An 18473-nucleotide genomic window follows, 5' to 3' on the forward strand; every position below is an offset into this window, starting at 1 on the left:
TGACATACAGCTATATTTTTTTTCCCCTTTATAAGGAGACAACTGGCTAGTCAGGATTTAGTAAACATTAATATGTGAGCAGAAGTGTGCTTTTCAGGCCTGCTGCTTGGTCAGGTATGGGGACAGCCGTGTTTGCTGAGGGTGTTTACAGCTGCCACCTTCATGATGCTGAACGTGTTCTGCCAGTGGCATGTTACACTTTCCTCTGGGATGGTACATATTCCATGGCTAGGCAGGGATGCTGGCAAAACCTTTGGAGACTGGTGCAACCTCAACTAGGGATTATGATGCCCCCTGGTCCTGGTGGCCCCACTTGAGCGAAGACAAGCACTGATTCCAAGAATCCATCTTGTATGTATTTGGGTGAGTAAATAAATAACTATTGGCCTTCAGGTCTTCCCTGGAAGATTTAGTAGCACTTGAGCTCCTTTCCAAGACTTTTCCTACCCAGCTCAATGCTACACCGTGTTGTGAAAGCCCCAGCCAGGGCTCTCTGTTAGCAGCTGTGCTTTGCCTGAACTCCTTAGCTGCCTGGAAGCAGGAAGATGGGCAGCCTGAGCTTGAACCAGCTGAATCCCATTTTGCCACAGTAGTTGTGACAATCTCAGTCAAAAAAGCCTCATGAGTTGTATCCAAATTCATGTGTCTACCAAGGTTTTCTCAACATATTTTGAAATAATCTTAAAACAAAAACAACAACAACAAAAAAAAGGAAATAGAGAAGGCAGCTTAAAAAGAAATTTTAGGTTACCATTCATGTATTCCCCTTAAACAGTGCTAGCCAGCTAAGAAATCATAATCAGGCGAAAATGAATGAATAAACCACGACTGGCTAAAGATTTAAAGTGTTATCACGGCATGGGAGCTTATTGGCTCCCAGAAGATGCACAGTTTCTCTTGTCAGGCAGCTGAAAACAGTCCTACGGCCAGCGGTGGAGTCAGACTCATTCTGTCTAAAGAGAGCACCACTCACCTATACAATGAATCAAGACCTTTCCTCGTCCTGCAACTCAATTTTTCCCAGCCAGGCGAGTAGGAGTCAGGAGGTTTTTCACCACATTTAAAATAACCATTACCTTATTGACAAGATGAATCCAAGTCAAAACAATGCAATAAACTGTTGTTTTCCATCCCTGATGCCAACACCAGCCAAGCACAAGGTGGATGAAACAGCACGTAATGGACTTGTGTTTCAAGCGTTTAATTCTTTTGTACAGAATATTCTTTATTACTAACATTTGGCACTGTTATACATTACACCAAAAATCCACAAATTGTACATGGACCCAAACTATTTAGACGGTGCCAAATATGAAGACAGCAACAGCCTTTATAGCAATATTTCTTTAAATAAATGCAATAGGGAATGTGGAGAAAAACTAATAGATCACAGCTACTGTAGGGGCTACACTTAAAACCAGTTAAGTTACCTTTGATACATAAAACATTTTCCTTTAGACAGCGTAAGGGGACTTTTTCATAAGTCTTTAACCTCTTGAGGACATGTTCGTTCTCCCATGCTGGTCTGTGTGTGTATACGTGCCCGTTCACCATCACACACACAAGCACGCACAGAGAAATCCATGAACACACCACAAAACAGCGCTATTCAAGTCAATGCCTTACACAAGTGTCTCACGAGCTCTTTGCTTTGTTTTAAATGTTTTTTTATTTTAACGTGTTCCCTAAAAAAAAAAAAAAAAAAAAAAAAAAAGAAGAGTCCGTCTTAGGTACAGAGAATTCGTCCATGACAGCATCCATCCCTCTCTTACACCGAGGGCAAGAGAGTGTTTCCATAAATAGAAAAAAATGATGGGCATGGAACCATTATCTATATACAATGTAGACAATCGTCCGGGTTTTGGTTTAAACATGTGCCCGTTCTTGGACACGTCTCGTCTTCCTTTTCTGCTCCTGTTTTGTTTTACACAGTTTGGTCCAAAAGGCCAGCCTCCACCTCGAGGCAGCTTGAAAACCCCAATAGATAGGTATATATATATATATATTAAAAAAAAACCCCAACAACAACAACGACAAAAAAAAAAAAAGCCAACCAAACAAAAAAAGACCAAAAAGACTCAAACCAAAACCGAATTTATAGCGCAGCTGCGTTGGGTGTAGCCCCATCGAGCGGATGGGGGTGGCCCTGTGTCTGTGCTTTGGACTGCTGGCTCAGTGTGGACTGGTTTGAGGAGCGCATCTTTGTGTTAGGCAGTTTATGGTCTTTCTTCCACTTCATGCGCCTGTTCTGGAACCAGATTTTGACCTGGCGCTCGGAGAGGCAGAGGGTGTGCGCGATCTCGATGCGTCGCCTTCTGGTCAGGTAGCGGTTGAAGTGAAACTCCTTCTCCAGCTCCAGGACCTGCTGTCTGGTGTAGGCAGTGCGAGACCTCTTGGGCTCCCCTCCGTTGTAATTGGGATTGACTAAAACGTGTACACACAGGCACACACATACACACGAGGAGAGGAAAGAAGGAGAGGGGAAGGGATGGAACATAATCATTATATAATAACTTGACACCGGGTTCACATAAGATACATAAACGGCAAGAAAAATTGTTTCCCAGCCTATCGACAGTGGGGACAATCGAGGAGCAATAAAAAATGGTGATGGGCATTTGGGTTAGAAGAAAAGCTTCAAAGACACATGGCCCAGAGCCACTGCAGGGCAATTAAATTTATGGGGGCTATAATTACTGCCCTAACAGTTTGGCGTCTCGTAAATCTTTTGATAAAGGACCCCGGATACAAAAGGTTTCTCACTTTTTTTCTTTTTTTTTTTCTTTTTTTCTTTCTTTTTTTTCCCTGATTTTTTTCTTTCTTTTTTTTTTCTTTTTTTTTTTTTCTTTTTTTTTCCCTTTACTATTAGGAAACGCGGAGGGAGAAGGAGGGGAAAAAAAAGCGCCATACACGCAACGACCCATCCCGGTCCCGGGAGCACCCTCCCCCCTTCCCTCCTCTGCAGGCGCATCCCCACCTCCCCCTGGCAAGGGCAACTCACCCGTGCTCACATGGATCTTCTTCATCCAGGGGTAGACCACCGGCTCCTTCCCCTTCAACCCGGGCAGGCTCTTGTCGGGCAGCAGCGAACAGGCGGGCCCGGTGCCGGCCCCGGCGGCGGGGGCTGCTTCGCAGCGGCGCTGCAGGGCATGGCCTGGGAGCAGGGGCTGGGGCGGGCCGGGGTGGCCCTTGGCGGGCGGCGGCGGCGAGGCGCCCGGGGGCGGCTGCTCGGGGCCCGGGGCGGCGCTGCCGGCGCTGCTGTAGCTGTAGGGCGCCTGGGGGTAGGAGGGTGCCTGCGCGGGGTAGAGCGCCTCGGGAGGCGGCCCCGGCGGCCCCGGCGGCGCCGCGGGAGCCTGGTAGCCCGGTTCCCGGCGCGGCCGCGGGAAGTACTCGGGCAGCGCCGGGCCCGGGTGCGCGGCGTGCAGGTGCGGCGGCGGCGGCGGCGGCGGCGGCGGCGGGGCGTGCGGGTGCGAGTGGTGCGGGTGGTAGCTGGCGGAGCTGCCGGCGCTGCCGCTGTGCTGCGTGTATTCCTCGCAGGGAGGGAATTTGGGCTCGATGTAGTTGGAGTTTATCAAAAACGAACTCATGGTCATTAATTTGTGAAGTGCAAAAATACTAATTTTTCTCGCGTTGTCGTTTTTCTGGGCTCGGCGAGGCCCCTCCCCTTCCCCCCCCCCTTTCCCTCCCTTCCCTCCCTCTCCCCCTCCCGCTGCTGTCAAGTGCTGCCGCTGCCAAAGTTTGGGCCTCCAGCCCTTCCCCCCCCCCCTTCCCCGCTGCACTCCCCTCCCTTCCTCTCTTCCCACCCCTGGAGCGCCTACAACACACACAAACACACACCCGCGCACACACACACCCGCACCCCCCGCCGCCCCGCCACCACCTGACCGCCAGCGCCAATTACCGCGCGGGGCCGCGGACCCCGGATCAGGAAATGGAAGAGGGACGAGCGGCCGCAGGGCAGCACCGCGCCCGCGGACCCTTCGCGAGGACCGCGCCTCCCCCGAGGGCGGCGGCTGACTGGCGAGGGAGAGCCCCGCGTCCGCTCCTCACCAGCATCCCCGGCTCCTCCCGCCCGCCGGCCCGGGCCGCGTCCAGCAGTCGCGGTGTCAAGCGAGATAAAACTAATCCGCCTTTGACAGTCCGCCCGCCCCAGCACTTTTTGTGTCTTCGTTCTCCCGTGGGAGAGTGTAGGAAGCAGGGCGAGGAAGCGGAGCGCAGCCCAGCTGCGTGATCCAGAGGGAGGCAGGCGTTGCACAAGGCGTTGCACAATCCTTTTAAACAAGCCCATCTCCAACCTAGGGGCTGCGCGCAGGCAGAGGGCGGCAGCAGCTGTCGGGCACAGGCCACCGGCCGCCCTCCAAGCTCTGTCCCAAGCGCCCCGCCGCTGCGGACCGCGGGCGGCCGCGAGCTCCAGGGGCAGCCTTTTGCCCCTTTGAAGCTGGGCTAATTGGAGGAAAAGTTAGAACGAAGGTCGCGGGAAGGCCGAGGAGAGTCCTCGAGGGGCTTGCGGGGCGTGAGGCATAGAGCGAGCCTGAAAATAACGGGGAACAGAGGGGGAAGGGAGAGGGGAAGGCGGACACTACGGTATCAAACACTTCCTACCGGTGATTACAGGGCTCACTGTGATCATCCCTCCCCGCGGAACAGAGCTTTCTGAACTACGAATTTAAGTCCGTTTATTTGGTGCTCCTAGTCTGGGGTTTATTTTAAATTTTCACTTCCATATGAAATCCCTAGCGCCTTCGCAGCATTAGCTCGGAAACCCTGGTGTAGGAGGGAGAGGGCACTCGGGCACATCTACGTTGCCAAAACTGAGACTGTTAACGGTGTTTGCAGCTCAGGGGGAAACGAGGCAACCGCCCTGACCTTAGGTAATTGAAATTTGATGGTTAAACTAATTACGCTCGTATTCTAAGGGGGAAAAAAATACTTATTGAACATCAGCTAGTCTGCCACATTTGGAGTAGGCGCGAACTTTTTCAGAGTATTTTTTTATCTGTACAGGAAAGAATATAAACAGATAGAAATATTTACCACACCCTTAGAGAATATAATTGCTGAGTGGCTAAATCTCATCTGCTGGTACGGGAAAATGCTTCTAATATATCAAGCGTAAATATGATACAGTTTAGATCTTGCCTTCCTAAAGATATTACACTAACAGTTAGCCTGGTTTAAATTCAGATTATTGTCTTTTGCAGTTTAATAGATAATGGATACATGCAATAAAATTCTATTTGAATATATATTCTATCTAACAAGACACACAGTGTATCGATTTATATTTTATCCACAGACACATAGGCATGCACATTGCATGCGGCTTGTAATATGTTAGAACATTTCCAGCACTTGGGTATACTGGGGTACTTATCTAAACAATCACTCATTTCCTCCTACTATCGAATGTCTAATTTGTAAAGAGAGTTAAAACACATTTACTTACTCATTTCCAACAGCACATCTATGGAACTCTAACTAGCGCAATAGATAAGTTTCTCTATTTACTCTGCGTGGAGAGGAAATGCGGTTACACACACGCGGTTACACACAGAGACAGCCGCAACTGCTCAACAGCACACATTTGATAGAAAAGGGGAGATTGTTTTATTTATATTCCAAACAACAAAACAACAGCAAACCCATTTCCTAAGAGAAAAAAGCTCCCATCTGCATGACTGTTAAAAATAAAAGATCGCCGAAGTCCACCACGATAGCATTTTCCCGGTATAAAGAGATACATGCACACACACAGACGCATACATACAAATACCTGCCGGCTAGCACCAGATGAATTACACTGGGGTATCGTAAATATTATCCTCGGCATAAGTCCTGAGGCTCTATGGCCGGAGCACTACAGCAGGCTGCCGTGTTCCCACGCCACAGTAAAACACAACGAGAAGTGTTGTCTCAGTTTGTAAGATCAGCGCTATATTGGGAGAGTTGACCAGGCTCTGCTTCATATTATTTACTGTGATTAGATCTCAAAGTTTCCCCGTGCCCTTTTCTAAGTAGGGCTCTGGCGCTTGGTAACAGAGAGAAGGACTCAATTTTGTATACGAGTGTAAATCTGCAAGGTGACCTGAGCTGCCCAGCTCAAGTCTGGCTTTTTCGTGTGGTTCTCTTAGTCTGTGAAGATGTGCTGAGGCAGGACCTCCAAAAGGCCTGTTCCGTGTCTTTCTGGTTTTGTTATCATAAACAAGAACCCAGCCAAGACCACCAAGTGTTATCTTGCACACGGCCATTTCGACATTTTACTGCAAGATTTATGGCTGTAATAAACAATCTCAAACCCTTTTTTCCCCCAGTACTTCCCTTTAACAAACTTGTACCATCACCCTAAGTTCTCAAAGAAAGAAAAGGATAGGATAAAACAGGCCAGCTCCCTTATTTTTCCAGAAGGACTAAAGGCTCGATTTCACTGGAGAAGGAGACTTCAATCAATTAATAAAGAAGCGAGAGTTTCCTGGCCGAGGCTGGCCGAGAGTGGGATGGGGACAGCACTGGAATTAAGTTGAGAGGGAGAGAGTAAATTTTCATGCACTAAGAAGAAGCGACTCAATACATACCGAAAGAGGGAGAAAAAGGGGATCCCTCTTTTTCTTGTGAAACAGGCAAGCATTCCTATTACCCTCCACATACGCAGCTAAAACATAATTACCAGGAAAGAGAAAAGAATAATAACGGCAACAATAATAATAATAGTAGTAGTAGTGTAGTAGTAGTAATAATAATAATAATAATAATAATAATAATAATAATAATAATAATAATAATAATAATAATAATAATTCAAGTCAACCTTTTGCCGTGCCGGGCATCCTCCACCGAGAGCGGTAGGAGGAGGAAGAATCGCACTAGCAGCCTGGTTTGACTTTGATTTGAACCATTTTGAATATATTTAGTCCCAGCTTTCCCCTCTTGAATGCGAGGCTGTCCCAAGTTTCAAAGTGACCGAAAAGTGACACCGCGTGCATTTTGTTTCTTATTAATCTTACACATTGACAGTCTTTGTTAAATAACAAGGCGTGCCCTTCACCAGGCGACATTTTCATATTTGTTAGACGCGGTGACCTGAAGTTCACCTCGGCCTTGGACTTAGTTTTTCTAAAAGGTCTATAACAGTGTCTTTTAGATAGCAGGGTGCTTTGCCCAGGTCACTTCTTCTAAGGGAAAAATAAGAAAAAAATCGAGGGAAAATGTAAACGTTATGGAATGTATCGACTGTATTCCTTTCTTTGTTCCTGGGAATGATACAGCCCCCAGGCTGCTCCTGCCTTCGCAAATGAGAGGGTCCTTCCCGATGGGCGCTGCCGGGGCAATGTTGGCATTTTTGCCCCAAGTTCAGCATTTGATAAAAGCCGTGGTTTCCCTGGCACTGGGGCTCCTCTTATCAACGGGATGGTTGGCGGGGTTTGCTCACCCTGTCCTGGTGCGCTTAAATAAACACATGTAAAATGTGATTTGTGCCCGAATTTTAAATGAATGGTCTTTTGAGCAGACCTTCCACGCCACAGAGCAGCGCGCTGAATGCAGAGAGTGAAAGGACAGAAAGAGTTCGTCTCAAATTATTAACTGTCCTGTTCTAGCCTGTTGGATTTTTTTTTTTTTGGGAGGGGGAAAAAATTTAAACAATAATTGAAAAGAGTCAATATTTATGTAAGTCGCTGTTTCAACTCCTTTGAAATTATTCTCATTGATATTTTTATTCTAAACCAGATTTAAAATATGGAATTCGGACCACTAATTGTTTTAGTGAGGAAGTAAATGGATTTCTGTCACCTACTCTTGAGTAAGCCGGTTATAGTAACAGCTTTCATTCTGGGTATATCAAAGACGCATTGTTATTCTTGGAAACAATCCGCCTGCTATTCTCTAACAAAATAGATATTTGGCTACGGTTTTTAGCTTGTTATCAGGCTTCGCTCTTACACCAAATAAATAGTCTGGATGTGAAAGGTTATATACTATCTCCAGAGCGGGCAGGCTCCCTAAACGTGCAGTGCCAGGGCTCGCACAAGTGAGCAGCAGCAACAACTTGTGAACAGCGTCTACACGCCGAGCAAACACTTGCATTACACACTTTCCAGGCTTCAGCAGGTACTTTAGGCACAATCTCCGATAATCACTTTGGCTAATCTGATATCTAACCTCTCGCGTACTTGTTCCCAAGATACAGCGCTCGCCTGCCACGATCCAGCTGTGTCTCTGGCAAATAATTCACGCGTACCAGTTACACAGAGGCCGGTGTAGGCTGCTGCCTTGGGGGTGGAAAGGCAGCAATGCGTGGTTGGGGGTGAGGTGAGCTCTTTCTCGGATTTCCTTGTCGCACTGTCGCCTCCTCCACACCTTTCAGGTCTGATTTTGGCTATATTCGAATATCCTTTCCCTCTTCCACCGACCCCTCAGCCTTAAAATTTAAAGCTGAATCCGTCTGCGATGATGTCCTCCAAAATGAAGTTGCTTGAGCAATATTGGCTAGTTCTCCCTGCAGATACGTCTAACCAAAGAGCTAAAGCTCTTACTCAGAGGCGGCACGGGGAACAAAAAAATCCCAGCAATGTGGGAATCTCTCCGCGCTAAGAAATTCCACTAAACTTTTTTCTTGGAAGGGTGAAGAGGGGTGGGTGGCGAGAGGAAAAACATCGCGTCCTACTCCCAATTTCCCTGGGAACTGCCGCCTCGGGTAATTCCAGAAGGCTGTGAGAACCCTCCAAATCACGGAGAGGCGCAGGACGCCAGCTTCTCCGTAATATTTTCCATGGGTATCGCACCACGGCTCCACCGCTCCGCATTTTAAACGAGCTCCTTCGGACCAAACATATAGCCCGTATTATCTCCGGCATGTCCTGTTTAAGCACAGTTTAGCGGTCGCTACAGAAATGAGAGCAAAAACAAAGGCGAGGCTAGGATCGATACACGTGTTAATAGCTTCGCTCCTATCTTATCTTCCTGCCATTTTGCAAAGTGAGAAGGCTTAACATTAAACCTCTTAGAGAAGGTTATTATATAATAAACAAGGGTGAGGCTTTTTGCTACCTGACTTTTGGAGGAGGCAACATCAGTGGCTTCTGTGGGGGTAACACGCGTGTTTACCTGCCGCGGCTGAACACGAGATATTCAGACACAAATATGGCTGATAATTCAAGATGAAATACAATGTGTATTACTCTTGAAAAGAGGAATTTTCTATCCTTTCCTTGGTAATTGAGGTCATTCAGCCAGTAGGGTTCACCTGGAGTCCATACTGTGATACACACGTAACTCAAAGCTATTTTATCTTTTGTGCTGATAGTCAAGATCTCGGCTATAACATTGACATCAAACTCTGTCTGGGCGAATGACTAAGAGTGGTGCAAAACGTAAACTTTTGACCCTCAACTTTTTGACCTGCAGTTGTAACGCCCTTAACCACAAAGATATACAAAAGCTATGCAGCTTCTTTTAGGAGTAAGAGACCCGCACTGTTTGTTTCAATACTTCTGCTTGTTTCCCCCAGCTTTCTAAGGGCTCTCTTTTTTATTGTTGCTTTTTTTTTCCTTCTTCTTGCTGCTGAGAAATCGGATACTTTTGCATTTTTAATTTGTTTTTTTCATTTTCCTTAATCTCTCATCTTTGTAAAATGCTGTTAGATCAGTTTGCACAGCCTTTCGGCAGCGTTGGAGGGAAGCCTGTTACTCAAAGGCGCTATATGGTTACAATTGCAGGTGAAATGCTGGGTAAGTTCCGGGCGTGAGGTTGGAAGGAATGGAACGACGAGCGTTGGGGGAAAAGCTGCAGCTCTCTGCTGAAGGGTTTTAGTCATTTCTCCTTGATTTAAACATAAAGAAACAAGTCTAATTGTTTGCGAAGCCTTGTCTAGGCAAACGAGTTGACTGTGAACTTGGTCTAAAGCGAGCTCTGCTGGTGATTCCTAGGGTGTGCAGATTTATCTTTTCTGCATTTACTTAACCTGGCAGTGAACTGCACGGGCTGCCATTTATTATCCGGAGACAGACTTCACCTCAAGCAAGGACTGTTCCACAAAATTGCAATAATTACCCAATAACCTTCATAGCAAATATTATTATTGAAAAGACATTTTTTGGGGGGAGGGGATATAGAAAAGATTCCTTTTGCGTTTTATAAGGCAAAATCCATGCAAATTTTACACGATCTCGGTGTCAGATTTGAAATTGTTTGTGCGCATAGCTACAGGAACATGTGACCGGGGTGGTCCATGAGCATTTGCCTTACAGAGAGACATTAGTGAAGATGCTTTAATTTGATAGGGATAATATCTTCAAAGATGACCAGAAGATTGTGGGAACTGTGGTTTTCTGCTCTAGCTAGTAACCTTAGCCTCAAATCCGGGAGATTTTGAGGGCAGAAAGAGAAAAGGCTAAGAAAGCCAACGACATCTTAACTTGGTCAGGAGATTTACTTGTGTCTGCATTAAATGCGTCAAATCTGTATTTACGGGGAGGGAAAACGCATTGCTCCCGTATTCAGCGTTAGAAATCGAAACCTCCTGATCCCCTCCTCATGATCGGTTCCATTCAATTTCCCATGGAGCAAATTGCAAACTCCTCTATTGTCACCTTTCCACAGATACACACTTATTACGTGTAAGGAAATGGCAGAATAATATTTTCCTTGTTCTCAAATTAGGGCATTTGCATGGTTTAGACAAGGCTGCAGAGCTGTAATTTACGGATGACTTTCCATTGGATTGTCACATTCCTGGTTTAGAGAAAGTTAAGTCTTGCAAAGTCGCCTGTTCCACACATTAAGAGAGCTGCCTAATCTTTAATTGGTTTACACTTAGGCATGCGACACTACAGGCAAGTGTTTATTTCAAAGGATTAAGTAAACTGTATTTCAAATCTCAGAACGCAACTTGCCATTCCTAAAATAGAAAGAAAAAATGCACTTATTGATACCCCAAACTCATCAGAAAAATAACGTGTGCAGATAAAACCTCTCTCCTAATTCCCAGGTACTATTTCCCATGACATTTTCACTAGAAAAACAATCCGGACCTGGGACTCTTTTCGTAGAGTTCGGCAGTCTGGTTCTCAATTCTCGTTTGAATTTCAAATTTTAAAGCGTATTAGGAAATCTTAACGCATTTCTGTGTTTGAACGGTTTCAACTGTGATGCTTAATACAGGGCAGGGCCAGAAACAGGGTGAAGTTGTGATTTCTAGCTAACTTTCTTTATCTTTGCTAGTGTTTTTTGCAGTACAGGAGGGTTTGTATGCTTCTGGACCTGGGCATATTTTTCTTTTCCATAGTTCTTGAACGACTGTACATTGTTTTGTGCGGGATATGGTCCAGAAGCCACATTCAAAAATGTGGAAAAAAAGCAGTAGCAAATCTTTTCACTCTAGGAAATGAAAAATTACAATCCAGGATGATATCCAGGATCCTAAAATATTAGTCCAACGGGCGTCCGTGCGTGCTTGTATGTTAGCCAGTTAATTCAAATAGGGCACTGTTGTTAAATACTGAGTAATCACGAGCTGTTTGTGCCTGGTATAGTTCCCGTCTACAAGCAAAGGGTTTTCCTTGGGAAAGGACCTATATATAAATGAAGACCAAACTTTTAAGGGTTTTTCATGCCTTGCCTCAAACTATAAAATTTTATGGCGTATAGTATAATATAATACACGCCTATCATATACAACTTTCTGATATTCCTATTGACGAAAATGTGTCAACTAGAGTACTATAAAATCTCCAGCTGTTTAAAAGGAAATGATTTTCAAATGTGCATTTGGATATGCTCTTTTTCTCATTTTTAAAATATGAAATATATGCAGATGTGTTTGTTTAGTGCTGACAGGAAGGATCGACAGACACAAAGGCATCAGAGTCTATTTATCTTCCACAAGGCTTGTCTTTAAATATTAAATGCTTTTAAAACTGATCTCTTTGGGAAGAACCTACCTTAGATACTACCATTTCTTTAAAGTTAAAGACAAAAAAATTAAAAATAGGAATCAGTCAGCAATATGCAGACCTTGCAGAGGTACACAACAACCTTACCCTCCTAAAACCCTGCGCCTTTCTCCTATTTTCGCTCACAGTAGCCAAAGCAGCCTAAACCACAACATTCAAATAGTATAGCACTAGCGAAATAAAACAAAGCCCATCTCTCTCTCACATCAAACCATACCATTCTTTTGCAAACCTGACTTTATGATACATAAAAGAAAACAATGCAATCTGCCTGAATCAATGTTACTCCAAACCTGTGCAAAGAAAGAGATACCCACATCTGGTTTGGGGAGATAGATAGATAGATAGATAGATAGATAGATAGATAGATAGATAGATAGATAGATAGATAGATAGATAGATAGATAGATAGATAATAGGAAATTCTCAGAATTCTACCAAAGCCCCTGACTAGTCTGTTTATACCCCCGAGATCACTCGCCAAAGTAACAGCTCTGAGGATAAGGATCAGGCCTTAATGTTACCCAGAGAAAGATAGAGTTCCTTTCACCCTATCATTCAAGTCCTGGAAATTCAAAGACTGAAGTTAAATCCGGCCATAAAGTTTATTGCTGAGTAATCACACTCTAGTGAGAACAGTCCACTTAAATAAAAAGAATGTTGAAGTAAACACGCAGCTGGGGCCTACCCCACAATGGCAGCCAGCAATATAAGGCAGAAAGGGAGAGAAGAGAGCTAGGGAGATATTTACAATCTTCAATAAACCAAGCCCGTATTTCATAATTTGCAGCACTCTAATGACCTGTAGTCTCTTGTATTAATGCTACAAGTTACAGTCAATTGGTTCGCTTAAAAAAAAAAAAAAAAAAAAAAAAGGAAGTCACAGGAACATATATATGTGCACACACGTCCCCACCCTTTGTGTACATGAATACACCAATATAAGACACATATATGCATCTGCACGGCTTTACACAGAAGTACAAACTGATTTGTACATGCAGGCACACATGCATATAATTTAAATACATTTCTATTTATGCAGTTACGTATAGAACCGGGAAAAAGTTACAGCAGCGTTACAAATGTGCAACCCCAAAACACACTACGCACTCGCAGACGAACATATACACACAGCTAAAGCTTTCTGCACAACCCAATGCAGAAAATATGTATCTAAGCACTCCAGTACAGTCTGTGCCATTTTAATACTGGCTCTGATGTGCAACATATTTCACCAATCCAAAGATTATTACCATATCATCACGCCTCCAACTCTATCATGCCTACATAAGATACTGCCCAGATAATATCAAGCCCAATCTATTTTGTTTCTCCCTTTTTTTAATCGCCTGCAGTAACTACTCTTTGCTAAACAAAACCTCTCCAAACTTGGAGAGTCTATTGGAGCAAAGGAAGTAATTATCTTCTGCGGTAGTCAAAGTGATTAAAGCTAGGCCCCAAAATCCATCTCTGCCAAAGTCGCTTATTGTGGTTTACTTTGATTTGATCGTTAAAATAGAGAGCTAGCTGCTGCGAGTGAAGGGATGGGGGGAGGTATTTGCAGCGCAACCTGGATCATTACTGCTTGATCCTGCCTCTCGGGCTCGGTGGGACCGTCCTGAAAACCTCCAGGCGGAGAGGAAGGGAAAGAGAAAGAGAAAGAAAGAGAGAGGCGAGAGCGATCAGGAGCCTCGGCTTCCCCACTGTACAAATAAACTTTAAGGAACTTGTGCACAAAACTTACCTTTGACTTGCAAGGAGCCATTTTTCACATAGTACTGAGAACTTGTGGTTTGGATACTTCTGTCCCTAAACCTGACAATTTGAATGGCCAGGAGGCACACGTAGCCTGCAAAAGAGTCAAATGAAGTCCAGCGTCAGTGAGATTATATGTTATGTGGTATATAATGTTGGATGTCAACTCCCCAAAACCATAAAACTTACTTTAATGGCACCACGTGACTTTTTATAGCCAGTGAGCCTATCTGTCTGTGCTATGGATGATTTTACGATCTAATTCATAGACAAAACCCTATTCATTTGGCACCCAAATGTCATATAGCCGGAACTGGGGCTTATAAAGTTTACTGTTTTATAACTTTTAAGGGAAGGCATCAATGTAACCAGTCAGTAAATGTGCAAATCTTTAGTTGCTCTTAGAAGCTCAGAAGAGTTAACCATTCAAGCTCTGATGGGGTAAGTAACATTACGTTTATAGCAAACTAATTCTAGCGAAGAAAACCAAAAATCTTTAAAGGGTGAAGAGTGGGAATGTGGCTAGAGAGGGTTACTAATAGGCGCAGAGGGCTTGGACATGGCTGTCCTAAAATATACTTAATGAAACCACAGGAGAAATTCTAGAGCGATGCAAACACACCCTGGAGTTCACAGCGTATTTTAACAAAGCACATGTTTTGGGGTTTGGGTTGTGGTTTTTTTTTTTTTTTTTTTTTTTTTTTTTTTTTTTTTTTTTAATTTCAACCATCAGCAGACAGTTAACAGTTGATTCAGCCACAAAGGGTGTTGATTGTGGTCCTGCGATGCAGCTTTCCACCTAGCGAGAAACAAGTAAGGAAGAACTTATGGTCAAACTTTCAATTAAAAATACTGGTAGCGGACAATTGCAGCATCCACCATATGCAACGTGCAGCAGGAGCCAGGTAAAATATTACAACAAACTCTGCACGGGCTAATTTCTTTTTTTTTCTTTTTCAGAGGCAAATCAGGAAGCACAACTTCTTGCTTTGCACAAATCAGATCACAAAAACTTTACAATAGAAAGTTTATTTTTTTGTTGATTTCCAGTCAGGTTTTTTTAAAAACAAATAATAATAATAATAATTAAAAAAAAAAAAAAGCTGATCACAGTTTGCTCAAACAGCCAGACTTTGACTATATTTGTAACTTTGTTCACAAAAAACATACATCACAGAAGCTGCGCTTAATAAAAGCCACTTCTAAGAGTTCGTGCAAAGAGTCATATACAAAGGCACAGCAAGGACATACTGCTTGGAATCACAGTTTTCGTCACAGATTCACTATTCACTACACGTAGGACAAGTTCAGTTGATTTCATCATTTCACCTCTACAACAGCATTAATTACACAGGAATTATATAGGTAGTTTGAATAAAAATATTTTTAACAGCTTGGAGCTATACAGACATTAACACTTGACCACACATGCACAGTTAAGCAGGTTGAGTGCAACACATAACATTTGTACTAAACCGGGGGAGGGTTTCCTTTCTCTCTCTCCTTTTTTTTTTTAACTTCTTTTTTTTCTTTTTGTTCTTTTTTGTTTAGTTTTGTTTTGTTTTAACAGTTACTTCAAGTAACACAGCTCGCTTCATATAAATAAGTTAAAACATCTATTATTTTTTTCAAGACAAAGCCATTCAAGACAAAGAAATGTACGATAAAAGCAGATCTACTTATACACGCGAGAGAATGGTAATAAACAGGCTCATGATTAAAAGATGAATAAGGGCGACAAGAACAGGGTTTCTTCACAGAAGTAACACAAGGAAGTTTTAGAAAGTCAACTTAGTACTGACATGAGACGACGCAGGGTCAGCTAATACTGCTCAGTACTTTTAATTGATCAAACGCTTAGGGACGGAATGCCCCTCCTGCAGCTGCCATGCTCATACTTTTCAGCTTATTATCCTTTTTCCATTTCATTCTCCTGTTTTGGAACCAGATCTTTATTTGTCTCTCTGAGAGGCAAAGAGCATGTGCTATTTCAATCCTTCTTCTGCGGGTCAGGTATCTATTGAAGTGAAATTCCTTTTCGAGCTCCAAGGTCTGATAGCGGGTGTAAGCAGTCCGAGCCCTTTTCCCTTCTGGTCCCCCTATGTTGTCTGGAAGAGAAAAGTACATGATTTAGATTCTCAGCAGCCTCTCGGAGCCTTCGTCTCTCATTGCAGCTACCAGCAACCAGGACCGTTATTCTCAGTCCTGCTTTGGTTTTGTTTCTGGTTTGGATAAACGCTCAACAAGTTTCCCCCTCCAGCCCCTCTTAGGAAAGGCTTGGGGGAGGGGGATTTGGTAGTCTCGGTAAGTTTTCGCTTGGATTTGCGATTCGATTTTTTCTAATTTAATTTTTTGGGGGCTTTTTTTATTTTTTCTTTTTTTAATAAGGTTAGTTCTCCCCCATGCCTCCCCCAGATAAGCTGATTTGGAGGATGTCTCTGCTGATAACTGGGTTTTCAGAGCTGAGAGAGCAAAGCTGAAGCGTGCAGCCCTTTCCCACGGCTGAGCTGGGGAAGGCTCTGGGAGGCAGCGAGCCTTCGGCCGCTCTCCCAGCAGCGAGGGCAGGGCAGGTACCCGGGGCTGAAAGTTGCTTTGCTCCCCCGCGCCCCTCGAGCCCTCTACCCCGAGTTTGGGGCTACTCGCCCTGCCCCCTCCCCCACGGCTTCCCAGCAGTGAAAACTGCCCTTCTCGCCCTTTCCTATTCTCTTTTTAATATGTCTAAGCAAAATAAATGGGGTCAGCCGCGCCGTTCCCACTGGAAGATCCCCCTTTCAGAGGAGAGCCGGGAGCAGCCTCTGCTCCCGATCTCCCTTCGGCAAGGCGCCTTCTGCTCCCCCCGCCAGCGCTGGGAGCCAGGCGGGCGGTGTTTTCGGGGCCGAGAGGTTTTTTTTTTTCCTTTCGGGGGGGACTCGCCCAGAGAAGGGAGCGTGCTTCCCTGCGAGCAGAGTTGTGGTTTGCGCGGAGACTGCCCGCTCTCACGCCCTCCTCTCCCCCTCTCCCCGACCTTGCTCGGCGCAGCCACCCGGTTTACATTAAATCCTCCTTTTCCTCCAGAGAAATAAAGAAAGAACAGGGTATTTGCTTTACCATGACTTATGTGCAGTTTTCGCATCCAGGGGTAGATCTGGGGCTGTGAAGGCTGGGCTGTGCTTTGGTCGGTCGGGGCACTTGCCTGCTCGCTGCTTGCTGGAGTGTCTTCCTCAGTCCCAGACGAGGTGCCAACCCCGTCTCTGCTGATGTGCGTGTTGCTGCTGGAATTGGACGAAGTGCTGGTGGAGTTGGCGAGGGAGTTTTTCACCCCGTGGTGACTCTCGCTGACAGGCGAACCGGCCACGGCGGTGCAGGGCAGAGGGTCAGGGGGAGGCGAGTGGGAAGACGTCGCGGGCTGGTTGTACCTGGGCTCTGTCGAGGCAGAGGTGGTGTTGGCCGGGTAACTGCGGGGTCTCTCATTGGCACCAAAGTGAGTGGAAGCAGAGCGCCCGACGCTGAGGTCCATGCCATTGTAGCCGTATCCGTACCTGCCGGAGTGCATGCTGGCGGAGTCCCTGTATTGCTCGCTCACCGAGCTGTGATCTCCATAATTATGTAACTGGTAGTCCGGGCCATTTGGATAGCGACCGCAAAATGAGTTTACAAAATAAGAGCTCATTTGTTTTTTGATATGTGTGCTTGATTTGTGGCTCTTGGTCGTTTTGTGCGTCTATAGCACCCTTGCACAATTTATGATGAATTATGGAAATGACTGGGACATGTACTTGGTTCCCTCCTACGTAGGCACCCAAATATGGGGTACGGCTTCACATCACGTGCTTTTGTTGTCCAGTCGTAAATCCTGCCTGATGACCTCTAGAGGTAAACTCGTGCACTGGTGGGGGAGCTGGGAGGGCGCGGGCGGCCCGGGGCGCGCCTCCCGTGCGCGCCGCCGCCGCCGCCGCCCGTCCGTCCGCCGGCCTCCAGCGCCACCCGCTGGCGGCGCGGGGGATGGCGGCGGCTCCGCGGGGTCGGCCCGGGGTGACGGCCCCCGACGGCGGCGCGGAGCGGCGCGGAGAGGCGCGGAGCGGAGCGGGGCTCGCCGCCGCCGGCACCGGCACCGGCGGCGAGGCTGCGGGGCTGGCGGGCATTGCTCGTCCGAGCCGGCTGCCGGGGAGCTGGGTGTGCAGAGAGCGCTCCGCTTTTTGCCTGCCTTCTCCTCCGTGCGAGGCTTTTTTACACTGCTTCACAAATCCTATACGATCCGTTCTCGGGTGCTGGCAAGGCTTATGTCCCTTCTACATATATATATAGATATATAATTTCCCCCACACTTATTCCCGTGCCGGAGCTTTCGAGAGGCAGCCGGGTCCTGCCGATGTGAAATGGCAGATTTCTATTAAAGAGGAATATCGTGCAGCATTTTTTCCAACTAGGGGGTCAGATTCCAGGCGACTTTACGGCTGCCGTTATTTCATCTCCTCTCGGAGAGAAAAAAATCCTCTAAATGCAGTGGTAGCCATTTTGCACTATATTCTCCAGATTTGGCTTTTAAAACATTTAGAGTGGTAGCCCAAATTGTGCTGCCTTCCAAACAAAAGAGCCTCGATGCGTATACAAGTGCATTTGTACACAGCTTCACATGCACACTCATGCACACGCAATATAATATAGAGAGATAGAACGTATATATTAATCAATATTTTTTTCTGCGCTTATTTTACTTTAACAAATCTCGAAGTGGAAGCATTTTATGGCAGCTAGTTTTCTTCAAAGTACCAATTTATTTTTTCCCAGTGC

The 18473-nt window shown here is 45.6% G+C and overlaps 2 protein-coding genes across 2 annotated transcripts; both read right to left on the bottom strand.

Moving 5' to 3' along the window:
• Positions 1–1185: 1185 nt before the first annotated feature.
• On the bottom strand, positions 1186–4044 carry HOXA4 (homeobox A4). Its single transcript, XM_030228330.2, has 2 exons — positions 3002–4044; positions 1186–2424 (listed from the first exon to the last, which is right to left on the bottom strand). Exons 1-2 carry the CDS (start codon positions 3591–3593, stop codon positions 2096–2098), a joined length of 921 nt encoding a protein of 306 aa, XP_030084190.2. The 5' UTR covers positions 3594–4044; the 3' UTR covers positions 1186–2095.
• Positions 4045–14816: 10772 nt separating this feature from the next.
• On the bottom strand, positions 14817–17602 carry HOXA5 (homeobox A5). The gene is made up of 2 exons (XM_009086070.4): positions 16791–17602; positions 14817–15811 (listed from the first exon to the last, which is right to left on the bottom strand). The coding sequence occupies exons 1-2, from the start codon at positions 17350–17352 to the stop codon at positions 15561–15563; spliced, it is 813 nt and encodes a 270-aa protein (XP_009084318.1). The 5' UTR covers positions 17353–17602; the 3' UTR covers positions 14817–15560.
• Positions 17603–18473: the final 871 nt, after the last annotated feature.

This window comes from Serinus canaria, chromosome 2, assembly GCF_022539315.1.
Source record: "Serinus canaria isolate serCan28SL12 chromosome 2, serCan2020, whole genome shotgun sequence".
Classification (NCBI taxonomy): Eukaryota; Metazoa; Chordata; class Aves; order Passeriformes; family Fringillidae; genus Serinus; species Serinus canaria.

Bases quoted from the DNA above. Each gene is read 5' to 3' on its own strand.
- HOXA4 (XM_030228330.2), bottom strand. From the start codon at position 3,593: ATGACCATGAGTTCGTTTTTGATAAACTCCAACTACATCGAGCCCAAA. The intron at 2,425-3,001 runs GTGAGTTGCCCT...TACACGTTTTAG, and splicing joins GAAGATCCATGTGAGCACGG to TCAATCCCAATTACAACGGA.
- HOXA5 (XM_009086070.4), bottom strand. From the start codon at position 17,352: ATGAGCTCTTATTTTGTAAACTCATTTTGCGGTCGCTATCCAAATGGC. The intron at 15,812-16,790 runs GTAAAGCAAATA...TTTCTCTTCCAG, and splicing joins AAAACTGCACATAAGTCATG to ACAACATAGGGGGACCAGAA.